The following is a 21533-nucleotide window of genomic DNA, read 5'->3' on the forward strand; positions in this document are numbered from 1 at the left end:
TTGATAAAAATCAGAATTTTTGTGATTTTGGGGTTTGTATTTTGGGTGAATTTGGGGGTTTTTGGGGTTTGGTATTTTTGGGGTGAATTGGGGTTTTTTGGGGTGATTTTGGGGGTGAATTCAGGGGATTTTGGGGGTGAATTTTGGGGTGAATTTGGGGGTTTTTTGGGGTGGAATTTTAGGGGTGAATCCGGGGGTTTTTGGGGTGAGTTTTGGGGTGAATTTGGGGGTTTTTGGGGTTTGGGTATTTTTGGGGTGAATTTGGGGGTTTTTGGGTGGGAATTTTAGGGGTGAATTTGGGGTTTTTTTGGGGGTAATTTGGGGTGAATTTGGGGATTTTTGGGTGGAATTTTAGGGTGAAATTTGTGGATTTTGGGGTTAATTTTGGGGTGAATTTTGGGGTGAATTTGGGGGTGTTGGGGGTGAATTTTAGGGGTGAATTTGGGTTTTTTTTGGGTGGCATTTAGAGGTGAATTCGGGGTTTTTTGGGGTGAATTTTGGGGTGAATTTTGGGGTGAATTTGGGGGTTTTTTGGGGTCTGGTATTTTTGAGGTGAATTTAGGGGTTTTGGGGTGAATTCGGGGGTGAATTTGGGGGTTTTCAGGGTGAATTTTGGGGTGAATTTGGGGTTTTTTTGGGTGGAATTTTGGGGTGAATTTGGGGTTTTTTGGGGTTAATTTTAGGAGTGAATCCGGGGTTTTTTGTGGTGTGGTGATTTTGGGGCGAATCCGGGGATTTTTGGGGCTAATTTGGGGTGAATTTGAGGGTTTTTGGGTGGAATTTGGGGTGAATTTGGGGTTTTTTGGGGTGTGGTGATTTTGGGGTGAATTCAGGGGTTTTTGGTCTGACCTTTGCGCGCCTCCCTCCTCCAGCTCGTCCCAGTCCTTCCCGCTCTCCTCCTCCGAGCCCAGCGAGTCCTTGGAGTATTCTGGGGGAAAAACCCGGGAAATGGGAAAACGGGGAAAAACGGGAAAAACAGGGAAAAAAATGGAAAAAAAATGGGAAAAAAATGGAAAAAAAAAAGATTAAAAAATGGGTAAAAATACGGAAAAAATGGGGGAAACCAGGGAAAATTGGGAAATGCAGAAAATACCAAAAAAAACCAGAAAAATAAAAACAGGGGAAGGGGAAAATGAGAAAAATGGGAAATGGGAAAAAGGGGAAAATGGAACCCAGAATGAAGCCCAAACCTCCCCAAATCCCGTTTTTCACTCAAAATTGCCATTTTTGACCCAAACACCCATTTTTAACTCAAAATTGCCATTTTTGACCCCAAACACCCATTTTAACCCAATATTCCCATTTTTAATTCAAATTCCCCCACTTTTTGCCCGTTTTTTCCACTTTTTTCCCCATATTCCCCCTCAGGCCTTGCCCAGTGAACCAAAAACCCCCAAAAATCCAATTTTTCACCCCAAAATCCCCATTTCCATCCAAAAATCCCCATTTCCATCCCAAAAATCTCCATTTTAACCTAAAAATCCCCATTTTTACCCCTTTTTTTTTTATTTTTCCACTCCCTGGTGCCCCCAGGTGCACAGAAAACCCCACAACCCCCATTTTTCACCCCAAAATCCCCATTTTTTTCTCATTTTTTCATCCAATTTTTTTCTTTTTTTCACCCCATTTTTCTAATTTTTCACCATTTTTACACCCAATTCTTTTTCTAATTTTTTCACCCAATTTTTCTCATCTTTTCACCCAATTTTTCTCATTTTTTCACCCATTTTTTCACCCCATTTTCCTCATTTTTTCATCTGTATTTTTCAACCCTTTTTCACCCCATTTTTCTCTTTTTTTCACCCACTTTTTCTCATTTTTTCACCCATTTTTTCCAATTTTTTCACCCAATTTTTCTCATTTTTTTCCTCCATTTTTTCCTCCATTTCTCCCCCGTTTTGTTTCCCATTTTTTCCCCCGTTTTTCCCCTTTTTTTTTTCCTCATTTTTTCCCTGTTTTTTTACCCCCATTTCCCTCCATTTTTCCCCCTTTTTCCCCATTTTTTCCCCGTTTTTTCCCCCATTTTTTCCCCATTTTTTTCCCCATTTCCCTCCATTTCCCCCCCCTTTTTTTTCCCCCTTTTTTCCCCCATTTTTCCCCATTTTTTTCCCTGTTTTTTCCCATTTTCCTCATTTTTCCCCATTTTTTTTCCTGTTTTTTCCTGGTTTTTTCCCCATTTTTCCCCCATTTCCCTCCATTTTTCCCCCCGTTTTTTTTCCCCATTTCTCCCCATTTTTTCTCCATTATTTTACCCCATTTCCCTCCATTTTCTCCCCATTTTTCCCTGTTTTTTTCCCCATTTTTTCCTGTTTTTTTCCTGGTTTTTCCCCATTTTTTTTCCCATTTTCCCCATTTTTTCCACCATTTTCCCCCCGTTTTTTTTCCCATTTTCCCCATTTTTTTCCCATTTTCCCCATTTTTTCCCCCATTTTCCCTCCATTTTCCCCCCATTTTTTTCTCCCTTTTTTTTCCCATTTTCCCCCGTTTTTTCCCCCATTTTTCCCCCATTTTATTTTTCCCATTTCCCCCATTTTTTTCCCCCATTTTTTTCCCCACCTGACTCCTCGGCCTCGGACGAGTAATCTTCATCGCTGTCCTCCTCCTCCTCCTCATCCTCCTCCGAGGGGTTGAAGGTTTCGTCCTCCAGCTCCGACTCCGACTCCCCCGGCTCCGCCTCCGAGCCCTGCGCGGGCGCACCCAAAACCCCCGGGGTTTCACCCCAAAATTCACTTGTACCAAAAAACCCCAATTTTCACCCCAAAATCCCCGGGTTTTCAACCCAAAATTCACTTGTACCCCAAAATCCCCGGGTTTCACCCCAAAACCCACGTTTGTACCCCAAAAATCCCCATTTGAACCCCAAAACCCCGGGGTTTAAACCCAAAATTCACTTGTACCCAAAAAACCCCAATTTTCACCCCAAAATCCCCATTTGAACCCCAAAACCCCGGGGTTTCACCCCAAAATCCACTTGTACTGAAAAAACCCCAATTTTCACCCCAAAATCCACGTTTGTACCCCAAAAATCCCCATTTGAACCCCAAAACCCCGGGTTTTACACCCAAAATTCACTTGTACCCAAAATCCACATTTGTGTCCCAAAAATCCCCATTGTACCCCAAAACCCCGGGGTTCACCCCAAAACCCACGTTTGTACCCAAAAATCCCCAGGTTTCACCCCCAAAATCCCCATTTGAACCCCAAAACCCGGGGTTTCAACCCAAAATCCACTTGTACCCAAAATCCCATGTTTGTACCCCAAAAATCCCCATTGTACTCCAAAACCCCGGGTTTTAAACCCAAAATCCACTTGTACCCAAAAATCCCAATTGAACCCCAAAACCCCGGGGTTTACACCCAAAATCCCATTGTACCCAAAAATCCCCATTTGCACCCAAAAACCCCCAGGTTTCACCCCAAAATCCCCATTTGAACCCAAAATCCCCAGGTTCACACCAAAATCCCATTGTACCCCAAAACCCCCGGGTTTCACCCCAAAATCCACTTGTACCCAAAAACCCCAATTTGAACCCCAAATCCCCATTGTACCCCAAAACCCCGTGTTTTAAACCCAAAATTCACTTGTACCGAAAAAACCCCATTTGTACCCCAAAAATCCCCGTTTGTGCCCCAAAATCCCCGGGTTTTTACACCCAAAATCCACGTTTGTACCCCAAAACCCCGGGGTTTTCACCCCAAAATCCACTTGTACCCAAAAAACCCCAATTTTCACCCCAAAACCCCGGGGTTTCCACCCAAAACCCACTTGTACCCAAAAATCCCCATTTGTACCCCAAAAATCCCCATTGTACCCCAAATCCCCCGGGTTTCACCCCAAAATCCCCATTTGAACCCCAAAACCCCGGGGTTTCACCCCAAAATCCACTTGTACCCAAAAAACCCCAATTTGAACCCCAAAATCCACGTTTGTACCCCAAAATCCCCATTTGTACCCCAAAACCCCCGGGTTTCACCCCAAAATCCCCATTTGAACCCCAAAACCCCGGGGTTTCACCCCAAAATTCACTTGTACCGAAAAAAACCCAATTTGAACCCCAAAATCCCCATTTGAACCCCAAAACCCCGGTTTCACCCCAAAATTCACTTGTACTGAAAAAACCCCGTTTGTATCCCAAAATCCACGTTTGTACCCCAAAACCCCGGGGTTTCACCCCAAAATTCACTTGTACCCAAAAAACCCGCAATTTTCACCCCAAAACCCCGGGGTTTACACCCAAAATTCACTTGTACCCAAAAACCCCAATTTGAACCCCAAAACCCCGGGTTTCACCCCAAAATCCACTTGTACCCAAAAAACCCCAATTTTCACCCCAAAATCCCCGGGTTTTACACCCAAAATTCACTTGTACCCAAAAACCCATGTTTGTATCCCAAAAATCCCCATTGTACCCCAAACCCCGGGGTTTCACCCCAAAATTCACTTGTACCCAAAAACCCCAATTTGAACCCCAAAATCCACGTTTGTACCCCAAAATCCCCATTTGTACCCCAAAACCCCGGGTTTTAAACCCAAAATTCACTTGTACCCAAAAACCCCCGGTTTCACCCCAAAATCCACTTGTACCCAAAATCCACATTTGTACCCCAAAACCCCCGGGTTTTAAACCCAAAATCCACTTGTACCGAAAAAACCCCAATTTTCACCCCAAAATCCCCATTTGTACCCCCAAAACCCCCGGGTTTCACCCAAAATCCCCATTTGAACCCCAAAATCCCCGGGTTTTACACCCAAAATCCACTTGTACCCAAAAATCCCCGTATGTACCCAAAAATCCCCGGGTTTCACCCCAAAAATCCCCATTTGTACCCCAAAATCCCCGTTTGTACCCAAAAATCCTCGACTTTCACTCCAAAATCCCATTTGTACCCCAAAACCCACGTTTGTATCCCAAAACCCCCGGGTTTCACCCCAAAATCCCTGGGTTTCACCCAAAAATCCCCATCTGTACCCCAAAAATCCCCATTTCCAACCAAAACCCCCATTTCCAACAAAAAATCTCCATTTGTGCCCCAAAATCCCTGATTTTCACCCCAAAATCCCCATTTTAACCCCGATTTTCTCCATTTTTTCCCCATTTTTTCCCCATCCAGGTGTGCCCAGGTGAGCCCAAACCCCCATTTTAGCCCCGATTTTCTCCATTTTTTCACCGTTTCTCCCCATTTTTTCCCCATTTTCTTTCCCCAGGTGTGCCCAGGTGAGCCAAAATCCCCATTTTTACCCAATTTTCTCCATTTTTTCAACCCGATTTTCCCCATTTTTTCACCGTTTTTCCCGATTTTTCCCCATTTTCCCCATCCAGGTGTGCCCAGGTGTGCCAAAATCCCCATTTTTACCCCATTTTCCCATTTTTTCACCGATTTTCCCCGTTTTTTCACCGTTTTTCCCCATTTTTCGCTCCCCAGGTGTGCCCAGGTGTGCCCAGGTGTGTCCCCACCTCGCCCTCGGGCTCCAGGAAGCTCCACCCCCCCCTGCTCGAAGAAGCCCTTGGGTGTCCCCAAAATCCCCATTTTTACCCCCATTTTTACCCCGTTTTCCCCCGTTTTTCACCATTTTCCCCATCCAGGTGTGCCCAGGTGTGTGCCCAGGTGTGCCCCCACCTCGCCCTCGGGCTCCAGGAAGCTCCACCCCCCCCTGCTCGAAGAAGCCCTCGGGGTGTCCCCAAAATCCCCATTTTTACCCCCATTTTTACCCCGATTTTCCCCGTTTTTTTCACTGTTTTTCCCCGTTTTTTCGCTCCCCAGGTGTGCCCAGGTGTGCCCAGGTGTGTCCCCACCTCGCCCTCGGGCTCCAGGAAGCTCCACCCCCCCTGCTCGAAGAAGCCCTCGGGTCGTCCACGATCGTTTTCATGATCTTGGTCCAGTTGAGCGACTGCACCCCCTCCGTGTACTTGAGGTCACACGAGCTGCGGGGGAGGGGGGGACAGGTGAGAGATGGACAGGTGAGATACAGGTGAGAGATACAGGTGAGAGATACAGGTGAGAGATGGACAGGTGAGAGATACAGGGACAGGTGAGAGATGGACAGGTGAGAGATGGACAGGTGAGGGACAGGTGAGAGACACAGGTGGGACAGGTGAGAGACAGGTGAGAGAGAGACAGGTGGGACAAGGACAGGTGAGGGACAGGTGAGAGACACAGGTGAGACAGGTGAGAGAGACAGGTGAGAGGGACAGGTGAGGGATGCACAGGTGAGATACAGGTGAGAGACAGGTGAGAGACAGGTGAGAGATGGGGACAGGTGAGACAGGGACAGGTGAGACACAGGTGAGATACAGGTGAGAGACAGGTGGGACAGGTGAGAGGGACAGGTGAGAGACACAGGGACAGGTGAGGGATGGACAGGTGAGACAGGTGAGAGACAGGTGAGATACAGGTGAGAGACACAAGTGAGACAGGGACAGGTGAGGGGACAGGTGAGGGATGGGGACAGGTGAGACAGGGGACAGGTGAGAGACACAGGTGAGAGACACAGGTGAGACAGGTGAGAGGGACAGGGACAGGTGAGAGACAGGTGGGACAGGGACAGGTGAGACAGGGACAGGTGAGGGACAGGTGAGGGACAGGTGAGATACAGGTGAGAGACAGGTGAGAGACAGGTGAGAGGGACAGGTGGGACAGGGACAGGGTGAGAGAGGGACAGGTGAGGGATGGACAGGTGAGAGAGACAGGTGAGACAGAGACAGGTGAGACAGGTGGGACAGGTGAGACAGGGACAGGTGAGAGACACAGGTGAGAGATACAGGGACAGGTGAGGGACTCAGGTGAGAGACAGGTGAGACACAGACAGGTGAGGGACAGGTGAAATACAGATGGGGGGACAAGTGAGGGACAGGTGAGTGACATGGACAGGTGAGGGACAGACAAAAAACCTTAAAAAACCTTAAAAAACCTTAAAAAATCAGAAAAAAATGTAGAAAAAAAAATCTTTAAAAAATAATTAAAAAAAAAAAAACAAATAAACCCTAAAAAAAATCCAAAAAAAAATCCCCAAAAAATCCTAAGAAAAAAAATCCACAGAAAATAATAATAAAAAAAAAACCTTAAAAAATCAGGAAAAAAAATCAGAAAAAAGTCTTTAAAAAATAATAATAAAAAAAAATTCAAATAAACCCTAAAAAAATTTTAAAAAATCAAAAAAATCTGTAAAAATCCTAAGGAAAAAAATCCACTGAAAATAATTAAAAGTAAATAAAACCTTAAACAAACTTTAAAAACCTTAAAAAATCAGAAAAAATCTTTAAAAAATAATAATAAACCAAATTAAATAAACCCCAAGAAATTCAAAAAAATCCCCCCCCCAAAAAAATAAAATAAAAATCAAAAAAACTCTGAAAAAAAATCCCCCCCAAAAAATAAAAAAATAAAAGAGAAAAAAATCTTAAAAATTATAAAAAAATCCCAAAAAAATAAAAAACATCCCAACAAATCCTAAAAAAAAATCCTAAAAAGAAATCCAAAAAAAATCCAAAAAAATCCCAAAAAAATCCCAAAAAATCCCCAAAAAATAAAAAAAAAATCCCCCAAAAATTTAAAAAAATCCTAAAAAAATCCAAAAAATCCCAAAAAATCCCCAAAAAAATAAATCCCCAAATAAATAAAAAAAATCCAAAAAAAAACCCCAAAAATCCCAAAAAATAAAAATAAAATCCCCAAAAAATTAAAAAAAAATCCTAAAAAAATCTAAAAAAAATCCTAAAAAAATAAAAAAAAAAATCCTAAAAAGTTCCAAAAAAAAATCCCAAAAAATCCCAAAAAATCTGAAAAAATCCTGCTAAAAGCCCCGAAATGTGCAGGTTTCACCCCAAATCTCACTTGAGCCACTCCTTGATGGGGTCGAGCGAGGCACGGGGATGGCGTTGATCATGGTGACCTTGCGCGCGTAGTCCTTGTAGACGATGACCAGGTCAAAGTTCTTCAGGTGGAACTGGACCCGCTCAAAGTGGATCAGCTCCACCTCGTCCAGCGTCACCCACGAACGGGGGCTGCAAAACACCTGGGGTTACCTGGATACACCTGAGATACACCTGAGTGCACCTGGATACACCTGGGATACACCTGGAGTAACCTGAGATACACCTGGGTGCACCTGGATACACCTGGGTGCACCTGGAGTAACCCCGGGATACACCTGGGGCCCTGGATCAGCTCCACCTCGTCCAGGGTCACCACAAAGGGGGGCTGTGAACACACCTGGGTTACACCTGGGTGCACCTGGATACACCTGACATACACCTGGGTACACCTGGAGTAACCTGAGATACACCTGAGTGCACCTGGATACACCTGGGTACACCTGGATACACCTGAGTGCACCTGGGGCCCTGGATCAGCTCCACCTCGTCCAGGGTCACCACGAACGGGGGCTGGAAAACACACCTGGGGTTACACCTGGGATACACCTGGAGTTACTTGGGATACACCTGGGTTACACCTGAGGGTCTCACCTGTCTGTCCCTGTCTCACCTGTATCACACCTGTCCGTCCGTCCCACCCTCACTCACCCACTCGGTGCAGTTGACGAGGGGATCTGTATCACACCTGTCTGTCTGTCTGTCCCTATCTCACCTGTCTGTCCCTGTCCGTCCGTCTGTCCCTCACTCACCCACTCGGTGCAGTTGACGAGGGGATCTGTCTGTACCTGTCTGTCTGTCTGTCTGTCTGTACCTGTCTGTCCGTCTGTCCATCCCTCACTCACCCACTCGGTGCAGTTGACGAGGGGATCTCTGTGTACCTGTCTGTCTGTCTGTCTGTACCTGTCTGTCCGTCTGTCCATCCCTCACTCACCCACTCGGTGCAGTTGACGAGGGGATCTCTGTGTACCTGTCTGTACCTGTCTGTCTGTCTGTCCCTGTCTCACACCTGTATCACACCTGTCCGTCTGTCCGTCCCTCACTCACCCACTCGGTGCAGTTGACGAGGGATCTCTCTGTACCTGTCTGTCTGTCTGTCCCTATCACACCTGTCCGTCTGTCCATCCCGCACTCACCCACTCGGTGCAGTTGACGAGGGGCTCTGTATCACACCTGTCTGTCTGTCTGTCTGTACTGTCCCTGTCCGTCTGTCCGTCCCTCACTCACCCACTCGGTGCAGTTGACGAGGGGATCTCTCTGTACCTGTCTCACCTGTCTGTATCACACTGTCTGTACCTGTCTGTCTGTCTGTCTGTCCGTCCCTCACTCACCCACTCGGTGCAGTTGACGAGGGGATCTGTCTGTACCTGTCTGTCTGTCCATACCTGTGTCACACCTGTCTGTGTCCGTCTGTCCGTCCCTCACTCACCCACTCGGTGCAGTTGACGAGGGGATCTGTCTGTCTGTCTGTACCTGTCTGTATCACACCTGTCTGTAACCTGTCTGTCTGTCTGTCCGTCCCTCACTCACCCACTCGGTGCAGTTGACGAGGGCGCTGCTGGTCGGCTGCAGGAGGCAGGTGCTGCGGTAGGGGGCGCCGTTGAACCTGCACGGACCCAAAACCGCCGGGAATGGACCCAAAACCAGCGGGCGAGACAAAGGCCAAAGAATGAACCCAAAATGGCACCAAAATCACTGGGAATGGCCCCAAAATGGCCCCAAAACTGCGGGAATCGACCCAAAACCAGCAACGAGACAAAGGCCAAAGAATGAACCCAAAAATGGCACCAAAATCACCGGGAATGAACCCAAAATGTTGAATGAGCCAAAAGCCCAAAGAATGAACCCAAAATCCCCAAAATGCCCCCAAAATCACAGTTTTTCGCATTTTTTCCTCTGTTTTTTTTTCCCCCAATTTTTTCCCCATTTCCCCCCCATTTTCTCCCCCATTTTATCTCCATATTTCCCCCCATTTTTCCCCATTTCCCCCCTATTTTTCCCCATTTTCCCCGTTTTCCCCTCATTTCTCCCCCCATTTTCCCCCCACATTTTCCCCCATATTTTCCACATTTTCCCCTCATTTCCCCCATTTTTTCCCCCTTTTTTCTCCCCAATTTTCCCCTCATTTCCCCCCATTTTTCCCCCCCTATTTTTCCCCCATTTCCCCCCATATTTTTCCCCCCCATTTTTCCCCATTTCCCTCCATTTTCCCCCCCATATTTTTCCCCCATTTCCCCCCCATTTTTCCCCCAATTTTCCCCATTTTCCCCCATTTTTCCCCCATTTCCCCCAATTTTCCCCCCATTTCCCCCCCCTATTTTTCCCCAATTATCCCCATTTTCTCCCCCCATTTTTTCCCTTTTCCCCCCATTTTCCCCCCAATTTTCCCTTCATATTTCCCCCCCCAATTTTCCCCCCATTATTTTCCCCCATTTTCCCCCCCCAATTTTCCCCATTTTTCCCCCATTTCCCCCCATTTTTTTCCCATTTTCCCCCCATATTTTCCCCCAATTTTCCCCCCCATATTTTCCCCCATTTTCCCCCCAATTTTTCCCCATTTTCCCCCATTTTTTCCCCAATTTTCCTCATTTTCCCCCCCATTTTTTTCCCCATTTCCCCCCATTTCCCCCCATATTTTCCCCCATTTTTCCCCCATTTCCCCCTCCCCGTTTTTTCCCGTTTTTGCCGTTTTTGTCCCCAGGCTCACCCAGCTCCCGGAAGGGCACCTCGAACTCCAGCTCCTCCTTGGTCAGCGCCTCCACCTTCTCGATGAAGTTCTTGAAGGCCGTTTTCAGCTTGTGCCGCATCTCCCGCTCCATCTGCGCCCAAAACCCCCGGAATTCGCCCCAAAAACTTCACCGGGGGGAAAAAACCCCAAAAAACCCCGCGGGAAACGGCCCAAAACCCCCGGAATTCACCCCAAAAACTTCACCGGGGGAAAAAAAACCCCAAAAAACCCCGCGGGAAACGGCCCAAAACCCCCGGAAATGGCCCCAAAAACAGCCCCGGGGTCCATGCAGAACCTCAAAGATGTGAAAATAAAAAATTTAAAAATGTGAAGAAAAAAATATTTTAAAAAAATTTTGAAAAAAGTTTAAAATGTGAGAAAAAATTTTAAAAATGTGAAAAAATTGTAAGAAAATGTGAAAAAAATTTCAAGAAATGTGAAAAGAAATTTTTAAAAAATGTGAAAAAAAAATTAAAAAATGTGAAAAAATTCTAAATAAATGTGAAAAAAATTTTTAAAAAGTGTGAAAAAAATTTTAAAAATGTGAAAAAAAATTTTAAAAATGTAAAAAAAAATTTAAAAAATGTAAGAAAAAATTTTTAAAAATGTGAGAAAAAAATTTAAAAAAATGTGAAAATAAAATTTTAAAAACTGTGAAAATAAAATTTTAAAACTGTGAAAATAAAATTAAAAAATATGAATAAAATTTAAAAAATGTGAGAAAAAAATTTAAAAAATGTGAAAAAAATGTAAAAAAAATGTGCAAAAAAATTAAAAAATGCAAAAAATTTTAAAAATGTGAAAAAAAATTAAAAAACATGAAAAAAAAAGTGAAAAAATAAAAAAAAAAAAACTGAAAAAATATAAAAAATGTGAAAAAAACCCTAAAAAAAAAGAAGTGAAAAAATCCCCCAGGAACGACCCCAAAATCTCGTGATTTGCCCTGAAATGCCCCAAAATCCCTGGATTTGTCCCCAAAATCCCGGGATTTGCCCCCGAAATGCCCAAAACCGCAGGATTTGTCCCCAAATGCCCCAAAATTCCGGTATTTTCCCCCAAAATGCCCCAAAACCCCGTTATTTCCCCGAAATGCCCCAAAATCCCAGGATTTGCCCCCAAAATCCCGAGAACTCAATCCCAAACTGCCCCGAAACCCCCGGATTTTCCCCCAAATGCCCCAAAATCCCGGGAATTGAACCCCAAAACCCCATGATTTTCCCCCAAATGCCCCAAAATCATGTGATTTCCCCGAAATGCCCCAAAATCCTGGTATTTCCCCCAAACTGCCCCAAAACCCCGTTATTTCCCCCGAAATGCCCCAAAATCCCCGATTTCCCCCCGAAATGCCCCAAAATCCCGGTATTTTCCCCAAATGCCCCAAAACCCCGGTATTTTCCCCCAAATGCCCCAAAATCCCCGGTATTTTCCCCCAAATGCCCCAAAATCCGGGATTTGCCCCAAAATGCCCCAAAACTGCAGGAACTGAACCCCAAAATGCCCCAAAATCGCGGGAACTGAACCCAAAATCTCGGGATTCGCCCCCGAAATGCCCCAAAATCCCGGGATTTGCCCCCAAAATCCCGAGAACTCAACCCAAACTGCCCCAAAATCCCAGGATATGCCCCCAGAATCCCAGGAACTGTCCTCAAACTGCCCCAAAACCCCGTGATTTTTCCCCAAACTGCCCCAAAACCCCAGATTTCCCCCAAACTCCCCCAAAATCCCGTGATTTCCCCGAAATGCCCCAAAATCCCAGTATTTCCCCCCGAAATGCCCCAAAATCCCGCGATTTCCCCCCAAAGGCACCTGCTCGGCGTAGAGGTCGTCGCGGTCGTGCATGTGCTGGTGCTTGCCCAGGTCCGTGGTGATCTCGCCCACCTCGGTGTAGAACTGCACGTCCGTGTGCCGCTTCTTGCCGAACATGATGGCGTTCTGGGGCGAAAAACCGCGATTTTGGGAAAAATCCCAAAAATCCCCAAATTCCGGCTCCAAACCGCCCGGTCCGGGCAGAGAAAACTGGGGATGGAGCCGAAATTGGGGGATTTGAACCCAAAATTTCATTGTTAGACCACCAGGTTAACAAAATTGGGGTAAAAACTGGGGGATTTTGGGAAAAAAACCACGAAAATTTGGGGGAAAAAACCCCAAAATTCAGCTCCAAAAACGCCCGGTTTGGGCAGCAATTCTCAGGTTTGGACCCAAAACCGGAGGATTTCAACCCAAAATTTCAGGGTTTCACCCCAAGTTAACAAAATTGAGGTCAAAATTGGGGGATTTTGGGGAAAAAAAACCCCAAAATTTGGGGAAAAAAACCCCAAAATTTGGGGAAAAAACACGAAAATTTGGGCAAAACCCCCAAAATTCTGGCTTGAAATGCCCCGGTTTGGGCAGCGAATCTCAGGGTTGGACCCAAAATTCGAGGATTTGAACCCAAAATTTTAGGGTTTGACACCAAGTTAACAAAATTGGGCTCAAAACTGGGGGATTTTGGGGAAAAAAATCCCAAAATTTGGGGGATAAAAATCCCGAAATTTGGGGGGAAAAACACAAAATTCCGGCTTGAAATTTCCTGCTTTGGGCAGCGAATCTCAGGTTTGGTGCCCAAAATTGGAAGATTTCAACCCAGAATTTCAGGGTTTGGCACCAAGTTAACAAAATTGGGGTCAAAATTGGGGGATTTTGGGGAAAAAAGCCCAAAATTTGGGGAAAAAAATCCCGAAATTTGGGGAAAAAACACGAAAATTTGGGGCAAAACCCCCAAAATTCTGGCTTGAAATGCCCCGGTTTGGGCAGCGAACCCCAGGGTTGGAGCCCAAAATTGGGCGATTTCAACCCAGAATTTCAGGGTTTGGACACCAAGTTAACAAAATTGGGCTCAAAATTGGGGGATTTTGGGGAAAAAAAGCCCGAAATTTGGGGGAAAAAACACGAAAATTTGAGGGAAAAAATCTCAAAATTCTGGGTTGAAATCGCCCGGTTTGGAGCCCAAAATTGGAGGATTTCAACCCAAAATTTCAGAGTTTTACCAAAAGCTGACAATATGTGAGTCAAACTGGGGAGTTTGACCCAAAATCCCAGGATTTCAACCCAAAATTGTGGAGTTTTAGCAAAAATCAACAGTGCCTGACCCAAACTGGGGAGTTTGCCCAAATCCCAGGATTTCAACCCAAAATCCCGGAATTTTCCAAAAACAATGGGGGTGCTCAACCCGAACTGAGGTATTTGCCCAAAATCCCACAATTTTAAGCCAAAATCTCAGAGTTTTACCAAAAACTGGCAATACCTTACCTAAACTGGGAATTTGCCCAAAACCCCAGGATTTCCACCCAAACCCAAAAATTTTCCAAAAACCTGAGGCTCTCCAACCCAAACTGAGGAATTTGCCCAAAATCCCATGATTTTAACCAAAACCCCTCACTCCCACCCAAAACCCCCACACCCGACCCAACCCAGGACAACCCCGAAATTGGGGAGTTTTGCCCGGAACTTTGGGGTTTTCTGCCCAAAACCGTGGGGTTTTTTGCCCAAAATCGCAGTTTTTTTCCCCAAATCGCCGTTTTTGCCCAAAATCGCGTTTTTTTGCCCCAGAACCTTGAGGTGGAAGTGCAGCACCGATGATCATCTCGCCGTCGCAGGGCTGGAACACGGCGTGCTTGATGTTGTTGTACAGGATGTCCACCTTGTCCCCCCGCACCGACGTGAAGCGGAACCCTGGCGACCCAAAAACGCCCAAATTCAGCCCAAAATTCGTAAGGGCTCAAAAACGGCGGAAACGGCCCCAAAATCCGCCCCGAAACGCACGGAATTCGCCCAGAATTAACGGGAATGTGAGATTTGGGGAAATTCCGACCAAATTGGCCCCAAAGCCGCGGGAAATGCCCCAAAATCTGCGGATTTCAGCCCAAAATTGGTGGGAACCCAAAATTCAGGGGAACTGCCCCAGAATCCACCCCAAAATCCACAAAAATCACCCCAAAATCCACAGATTTCAGCCCAAAATTGGTGGGAACATGAAATCCATGAGAATGCCCCGAAATTCACCCCAAAACCCACGAAAATCACCCCCAAAATCTGCGAAATTCAGCCCAAAATCCGCGGGAGCACAAAGACAATGAGAACACCCCAAAATCCACCCCAAAATCCACATGGGCTCAAAAACCTCGAGGAACCTCCAAAAATCACCCAAAAAATGTCAAAGAACCCCAAAAAAACCTCGAAGAACCCAAAAAACCTCAAGAACCCCAAAAGAACCTTGAGGAACCTCAGAAAAACCTTGAGGAACCTCCAAAAATCACCCAAAAAATGCTGAAGAACCTCAAAAAACCTCAAAGAACCCCAAAAAAACCTCGAGGAATCTCCAATATCCCTTGAGGAACCTCAGAGGAACCTCGAGGAACCTCAGAAAAACCTTGAGGAACCTCCAAAAAAACATCAAAGAACCCCCCAAAAAAGGTCAAAGAACCCAAAAAACCTCAAAGAACCCCAAAAAAACCTTGAGGAACCCCAGAAGAACCTTGAGGAACTTCAGGAGAACCTTGAGAAACCTCAGAAACCCCTCGAGGAACCTCCAAAAATCACCCAAAAAACCTCAAGGAACCCAAAAAACCTCAAAGAACCCTAAAAGAACCTTGAGAACCTCAGAAGAACCTTGAGGAACCTCAGAGGAACCTTGAGGAACCTCAGAAACCCCTTGAAGAACCCCCCAAAACCCCCCAGAACCCCAGAAGAGCCCCCAGGAGCCCATAACTCTCATGGGCCGTGCCCAGATCGGGCGGTTTTGGGTCATTTTGGGCGGGTTTGGGTTTTTTTGGGGGTCACCGTTGACGTGGGCCTCCAGGGCGCCCTGCATGCGCTTCTGGGCGATGTTGGGCCGGATGTAGAGGTCCTTGAGCTTGGGGTTGCTGCGGTTGAGGTTGATGACCAGGGAGTCCTGCTTGACGATGCCCTGCGGACGCCGAGAGGACCGCCAGTGACCACGGGGTGACCACGGGGTGACCAATGGGTGACCACGGGGTGACCAATGGGTGACCAATGGGTGACCATGGGGTGACCAATGGGTGACCACGGGGTGACCACTCAGTGACCAATGGGTGACTGCTGGGTGACCAATGAGTGACCACTGGGTGACCACTGAGTGACCACTGGGTGACCACGGGGTGACCACTGGGTGACCAATGGGTGACCAATGAGTGACCGCTGGGTGACCATTGGGTGACCAATGGGTGACCACTGGGTGACCACTGGGTGACCAATGGGTGACCGCTGGGTGACCACTGGGTGACCACTGGGTGATCACAGGGTGACCACTGGGTGATCACAGGTGACCACTGAGTGACCACTGGGTGATCATTGGGTGATCACTGAGTGACCACTGGGTGACCATGGGGTGATCACTGAGTGACCAATGGGTGACCAATGGGTGACCATGGGGTGACCAATGGGTGACCACTGGGTGGCCAATGGGTGACCATTGGGTGGCCACGGGGTGACCATTGGGTGACCAATGGCTGACCACTGGGTGACCACTGGGTGACCACTGGGTGGCCACTGGGTGACCAATGGGTGACCATGGGGTGACCACGGGGTGACCACTGGGTGACCAATGAGTGACCACAGGGTGACCCACTGGGTGGCCACTGACCACTCAACAGCCACTCAATGATCATTGACCACCCATTGACCACTCAATGTCCACCCAATGTCCACTCAATGTCCATCCATTGACCACTCACTGACCATTCATTGACCACTGACTGACCAATGACCACTGCCCACTGACCACTCATTGACCACTCAATGTCCACCCAATGACCACTCAACGTCCACCCAACACCAACCCAATGTCCACTCAACGCTCGCTCATTGACCGACCATGCTGATGTCAGTGTCCACTCACTGACCACTGACCCCTGACCCCCCAGATGACCCCAGATGACCCCTGAGTGACCGCTGAGTGACCGCTGCCCACCTCCTTCTCCTTCTCCTCGGCCTCGCGGGTCTTGTAGCGCTTCTGCACCTCCTTGATGATGCGGAAGGCGTTCTGCAGGTTGGACGCCGGCACGTCTGCTCGCCCGGCGGCTTCAGGTTGGACGCGCGGTACGTTCTGGGGACAGAGTGACCATAGAGTGACCAGACTGACCACGGAGTGGCCGCAGCGGGGTGGTCAGTCGGTCACTCACATCTCCTTGACGAAGGTGGCCTCGGGGTTGGGGAAGATGTTGCCCTCGTTGCGGCCCAGGCGCTGCCCGGGCAGAAGAAGTTGATGCGCAGGTAGGTGTAGTCGCCCTCCACCGACATGCTGATGTTCTGGGCGTGGGAAATGGGGTGAAAAACGGCGGTTTTGGGGTGAAAAATGGCGGTTTTGGGGGTGGGAAATGGGGGGTTTGGGGTGGGAAGCCAAAATCAGCTAAACTGGGGTGGTGGAACCCAAAATGGCCTGAAATGGGGTGGTGGGAACCCAAAATGGAAGTCAAAACCACCTAAAATGGAGTGGTGGGAACCCAAAACAACCTAAAATATGGGGTTGGGAGGGGGGTTTTGGGGTGAAAAACGGGGGTTTTGGGGGTGGGAGCCCAAAATGGTCTGAAATGGGGAGGTGGGAACCCAAAAATGGCCTAAAATGGAGTGGTGGGAACCCAAAATTACCTAAAATGGGGTGGTGGGAACCCAAAATGGCCTAAAATGGAGGTCAAAGCCACCTGAAATGGGTGGTGGGAACCCAAAACCACGTCCAGGGGTGGTGGGACCCAAAATTACCTAAAATGGGGTGGTGGGAACCCAAAATCGGCTAAAATGGGGAGGTGGGAACCCAAAACCACGTCCAGGTGTGGTGGGACCCAAAATCATCTAAAATTTGGGGTGGGAAGGGGTGGGTTTGGGGTGAAAAACGGGGGTTTTGGGGGTGGGAAATGGGGGGTTTGGGGTTGTTTGCATCTCCCTGCACTCACAGCCCTTCCCGCACCCATTTTCCCTTTTTTTTTCCCATTTTTTCCCCATTTTTTCCCATTTTTTCCCTTTTTTTCCCCATTTTCCCCCATTTTTTCCCCATTTTTCCCTCCATTTTTCTCCCAATTTTCCCCCCATTTTTCCCCCCATTTTTGTCCATTTTCCCCCATTATTTTCCCCATTTTTTCCCGTTTTTCCCCCATTTTTACCCCCCATTTTTTCCCCAATTTTTCCCCCCAATTTTTCCCCCCATTTTTTGCCCAATTTCCCCCCATTTTTCTCCCATTATTTTCCCCCATTTTCCCCCCTTATTTTCCCCATTTTCCCCCCATTTCCCCCCCCATTTCCCCCCCTTTTTTCCCCCCATTTTTTCCCCCATTTTCCCCCCCATTTCCCCCATTTTCCCCCATTTTTTCCCCCATTTTTTCCCCCATTATTTTTTCCCCATTTTCTCCCGTTTTTTCCCCATTTCTCCCCCATTTTTCTCCCAATTTTTCCCCCCCTTTTTCCCCCATTTCCCCCCCATTTTTCCCCATTTTCCCCCCATTTTTCCCCCATTATTTTCCCCCCATTTTTCCCCCATTTTTCCCCCTTTTTTTTCCCTTTTTTTCCCCATTTTCCCCCCATTTCTTCCCGTTTTTCCCCCCCATTTTTCCCCGATTTTTCCCCTTTTTTTAATGTTTTTTTTTCCCTTTTTTTCCCCATTTCCCCCCCATTTTTTCCCCATTTTTCCCCCCAATTTTTCCCCATTCTTTTCCGTTTTTTTCACTTTTTTTTCCCCCATTTTTCCACCATTTTCCCCCAATTTTTTCCCCATTCTTTTCCGGTTTTTTCCGCATTATTTTTCCCCCATTTTCCTCCTATTTTCCCCCCATTATTTTCCCCATTTCCCCCCCATTTTTTCCCCCCAATTTTTCCCCATTTTTTCCGGTTTTTTTTCACTTTTTTTCCCCCATTTTCCCCCCAATTTTTCCCATTCTTTTCCCTTTTTTTCACTTTTTGTTTTCCCCATTTTTTCCTCATTTTCCCCCCAATTTTTCCCCCAATTTTTCCCCATTTTTTTCCGTTTTTTTCACTTTTCCTCCCCCCATTTTCCCCCATTATTTCCCCCATTTTTCCCCTTTTTTTAATGTTTTTTTTCCCTTTTTTTCCCCATTTTTTCCCCCAATTTCCCCCCCTATTTTTTTCCCCATTTTCCCCCTAACTTTTTCCCCAATTCTTTTCCGTTGTTTTCACTTTTTTCCCCCCATTTTCCCCCCCTTATTTCCCCCCCATTTTTTCCCCATTTTTTCCTGTTTTTTCCCCCCATTTTTCCCACTTTTTTCCCCCATTTTCCCCCCATTATTTTTCCCCATTTTCCCCGATTTTTCCCCCATTTTTCCACATTTTTTTCCGTTTTTTTCCCCCCATTTTTTCCCCCTTTTTTAATGTTTTTTTTCCCTTTTTTTTCCCCATTTGTTCCCCCAATTTTCCCCATTTTCCCCCCAATTTTTTCCCCATTCGTTTCCGTTTTTTTTACTTTTTTTCCCCATTTCCCCGGCCCCGTTTTTGGGCCGAATCGCGGCGTTTTTGGCGCACCTTGATGGTGGCGATGTGGAAGGGGGTGGCGATGCCGAACACGGGCATGATGACGCTCTCGTACTTCTTGTCGATGTAGATTTTCATCTCGCGCACGTGCGGCTCCTTGGGCAGCAGCGCCGCGCTCTTGTAGGAAACGTTCGACTTACGGGCCCTGGGTTTGGGGCAAAAATCCACGATTTTGGGAAAAATATCAATTTCAGGGGGAAAAACGGGGTTTGGGGGAAAAACAGGGGTTTTGGAAAGAAAATGGGGTTTGGAGAATGGGGATCCTTGGGCAGCAGCGCCGCGCTCTTGTACGAAACGTTGGACTTACGCGCCCTGGTTTGGGGTGAAAAACCGCGATTTTGGGAAAAAATATCAAATTTCGGGGGAAAACGGGAGTTTGGGGGAAAAAACAGGGGTTTGGGAAAGAAAATGGGGTTTGGAGAATGGGGATCCTTGGGCAGCAGCACCGCGCTCTTGTAGGAAACGTTGGATTTACGGGCCCTGAAATGGGGCAAAAAAACGCGATTTTGGGCAAAAACCTGAGTTTGGGGGGAAAAACGGAGTTTGGGGGGAAAAAATGGGGGCTTGGGAAAGTGGGGTTTGGAGAATGGGGATCCTTGGGCAGCAGCGCCGCACTCTTGTAGGAAACGTTGGATTTACGGGCCCTGAAATGGGGCGAAAAACCGCGATTTTGGGCAAAAATATCAATTTCAGGGGGAAAAATGGGGGTTTGGGGGGAAAAACAGGGGTTTTGGGAAAGAAAATGGGGTTTGGGAAAGGCAAACAGGGTCCTGGGCAGCAGCGCCGCACTCTTGTACGACACGTTCGACTTACGGGCCCCTGGTTTGGGGTGAAAAACTGCGATTTTGGGAAAAAAATGGAATTGGGGCAAAAAATGGGGGTTTGGGGGAAAAACGGGGGTTTTGGGAAAGAAAATGGGGTTTGGAGAATGGGGATCCTTGGGCAGCAGCGCCGCGCTCTTGTAGGAGACGTTGGATTTGCGGGCCCTGAAATGGGGTAAAAAACCGCGATTTTGGGCAAAAACCCGAGTTTGGGTGAAAAACAGGGTTTGGGGTGAGAAATGGAATTTGGGGAAGAAAATGGGAGTTTGGGAAGAAAATCAGAATCCTTGGGCAGCAGCGCCGCGCTCTTGTAGGAAACATTCGACTTACGGGCCCTGAAATGGGGTAAAAAACCGCGATTTTGGGCAAAAACCCGAGTTTGGGTGAAAAACGGGGGTTTGGGGAAATGTGGATTGGAAAAATGAGATTTAATGGGGGAAAGGGGATCCTTGGGCAGCAGCGCCGCGCTCTTGTAGGACACGTTCGATTTGCGGGCCCTGGTTTGGGGCGAAAAAATGCAATTTTGGGCAAAAAAATCAATTTCAGGGGGAAAACGGGAGTTTGGGGGGAAAAAATGGGAGTTTGGGAAAAGGGGAGCACCGCACTCCTCCCATTTCGGGCTGAATTCTCCCATTTTTTTGTTGAATTTCCCCATTTTTGGTCTGAATCCTCCAGTTTAGGTTTGAATTTCCCCATTTCAGGTTTGAATTTCCCGATTTCAGGTTTCAGTCCCCCCGTTTTGATTTGAATTTCCCCATTTCAGGTTTCAATGCCCCATTTTGGTTTGAATTTCCCCCATTTTGGGTTCAATTTCCCCATTTCAGGTTTGAATCCCCATTTTGGTTTGAATTTCCCCATTTTGGCAGAATTTCCTGTTTTGGGCTGAATTTCCCCTACTTTAGGTTTGAATTTCCCCATTTTGGGCAGAAATCCTCCCAGTTAAGGTTTGAATTTCCCCCATTTCGGTTTCAATCCCCCCATTTTGGTTGAATTTCCCCATTTCGGGCTGAATTTCCCCATTTCAGGTTTGGATCCCCCATTTTGGGCTGAATTTCCCCCATATTGGGGTTCAATCCCCCCCTTTAGGTTTGAATTTCCCCCATTTTTGGGCTGAATTCCCAGCTGAATTTCCCCCTTTAGGTTTGAATTTCCCCCCATTTCAGGTCTGAATTTCCCCATTTTGGGCTGAATCCTCCCAGTTAAGGTTTGAATCTCCCCCATTTTTGGTCTGAATTTCCCCATTTTGGTTTGAATCCCCCCATTTTTGGGTGAATTCCCCTACTTTAGGTTTGAATCTCCCCCATTTCAGGTTCATTCCCCCGATTTTGGGCTGAATTTCCCCCATATCGGGGTTCAATCCCCCCCTTTAGGTTTGAATTTCCCCATTTTGGGTTTCATTTCCCCCATTTCAGGTTTGAATTTCCCCAGTTCAGGTCTGAATTTCCCCATTTTTGGCTGAATCCTCCAGTTAAGGTTTGAATTTCCCCATTTTGGTTTGAATTTCCCCATTTCAGGTTTGAATTTCCCCATTTCAGGTTTGAATTTCCCCATTTCAGGTTTGAATTCCCCATTTCAGGTTTG

The 21533-nt window shown here is 47.0% G+C and overlaps 1 protein-coding gene across 1 annotated transcript in view; it reads right to left on the reverse strand.

The window, feature by feature from the left end:
• Positions 1 to 21533, reverse strand: part of SUPT16H (SPT16 homolog, facilitates chromatin remodeling subunit) — a 51024-nt gene that overhangs the window by 3331 nt on the left and 26160 nt on the right. Inside the window, 18 exon segments of the mRNA XM_077193219.1 lie at positions 746 to 928; positions 2557 to 2683; positions 5796 to 5845; positions 5848 to 5924; positions 7834 to 7867; positions 7870 to 7975; positions 8358 to 8384; positions 9402 to 9477; positions 10578 to 10690; positions 12406 to 12531; positions 14191 to 14211; positions 14213 to 14310; positions 15418 to 15544; positions 16568 to 16665; positions 16668 to 16702; positions 16779 to 16839; positions 16842 to 16905; positions 19123 to 19276. Of these exon segments, the coding sequence (XP_077049334.1) occupies positions 746 to 928; positions 2557 to 2683; positions 5796 to 5845; positions 5848 to 5924; positions 7834 to 7867; positions 7870 to 7975; positions 8358 to 8384; positions 9402 to 9477; positions 10578 to 10690; positions 12406 to 12531; positions 14191 to 14211; positions 14213 to 14310; positions 15418 to 15544; positions 16568 to 16665; positions 16668 to 16702; positions 16779 to 16839; positions 16842 to 16905; positions 19123 to 19276 (1577 nt within the window).

This window comes from Agelaius phoeniceus, chromosome 37 (genome assembly GCF_051311805.1).
Source record: "Agelaius phoeniceus isolate bAgePho1 chromosome 37, bAgePho1.hap1, whole genome shotgun sequence".
In the NCBI taxonomy this organism is placed as follows: domain Eukaryota; kingdom Metazoa; phylum Chordata; class Aves; order Passeriformes; family Icteridae; genus Agelaius; species Agelaius phoeniceus.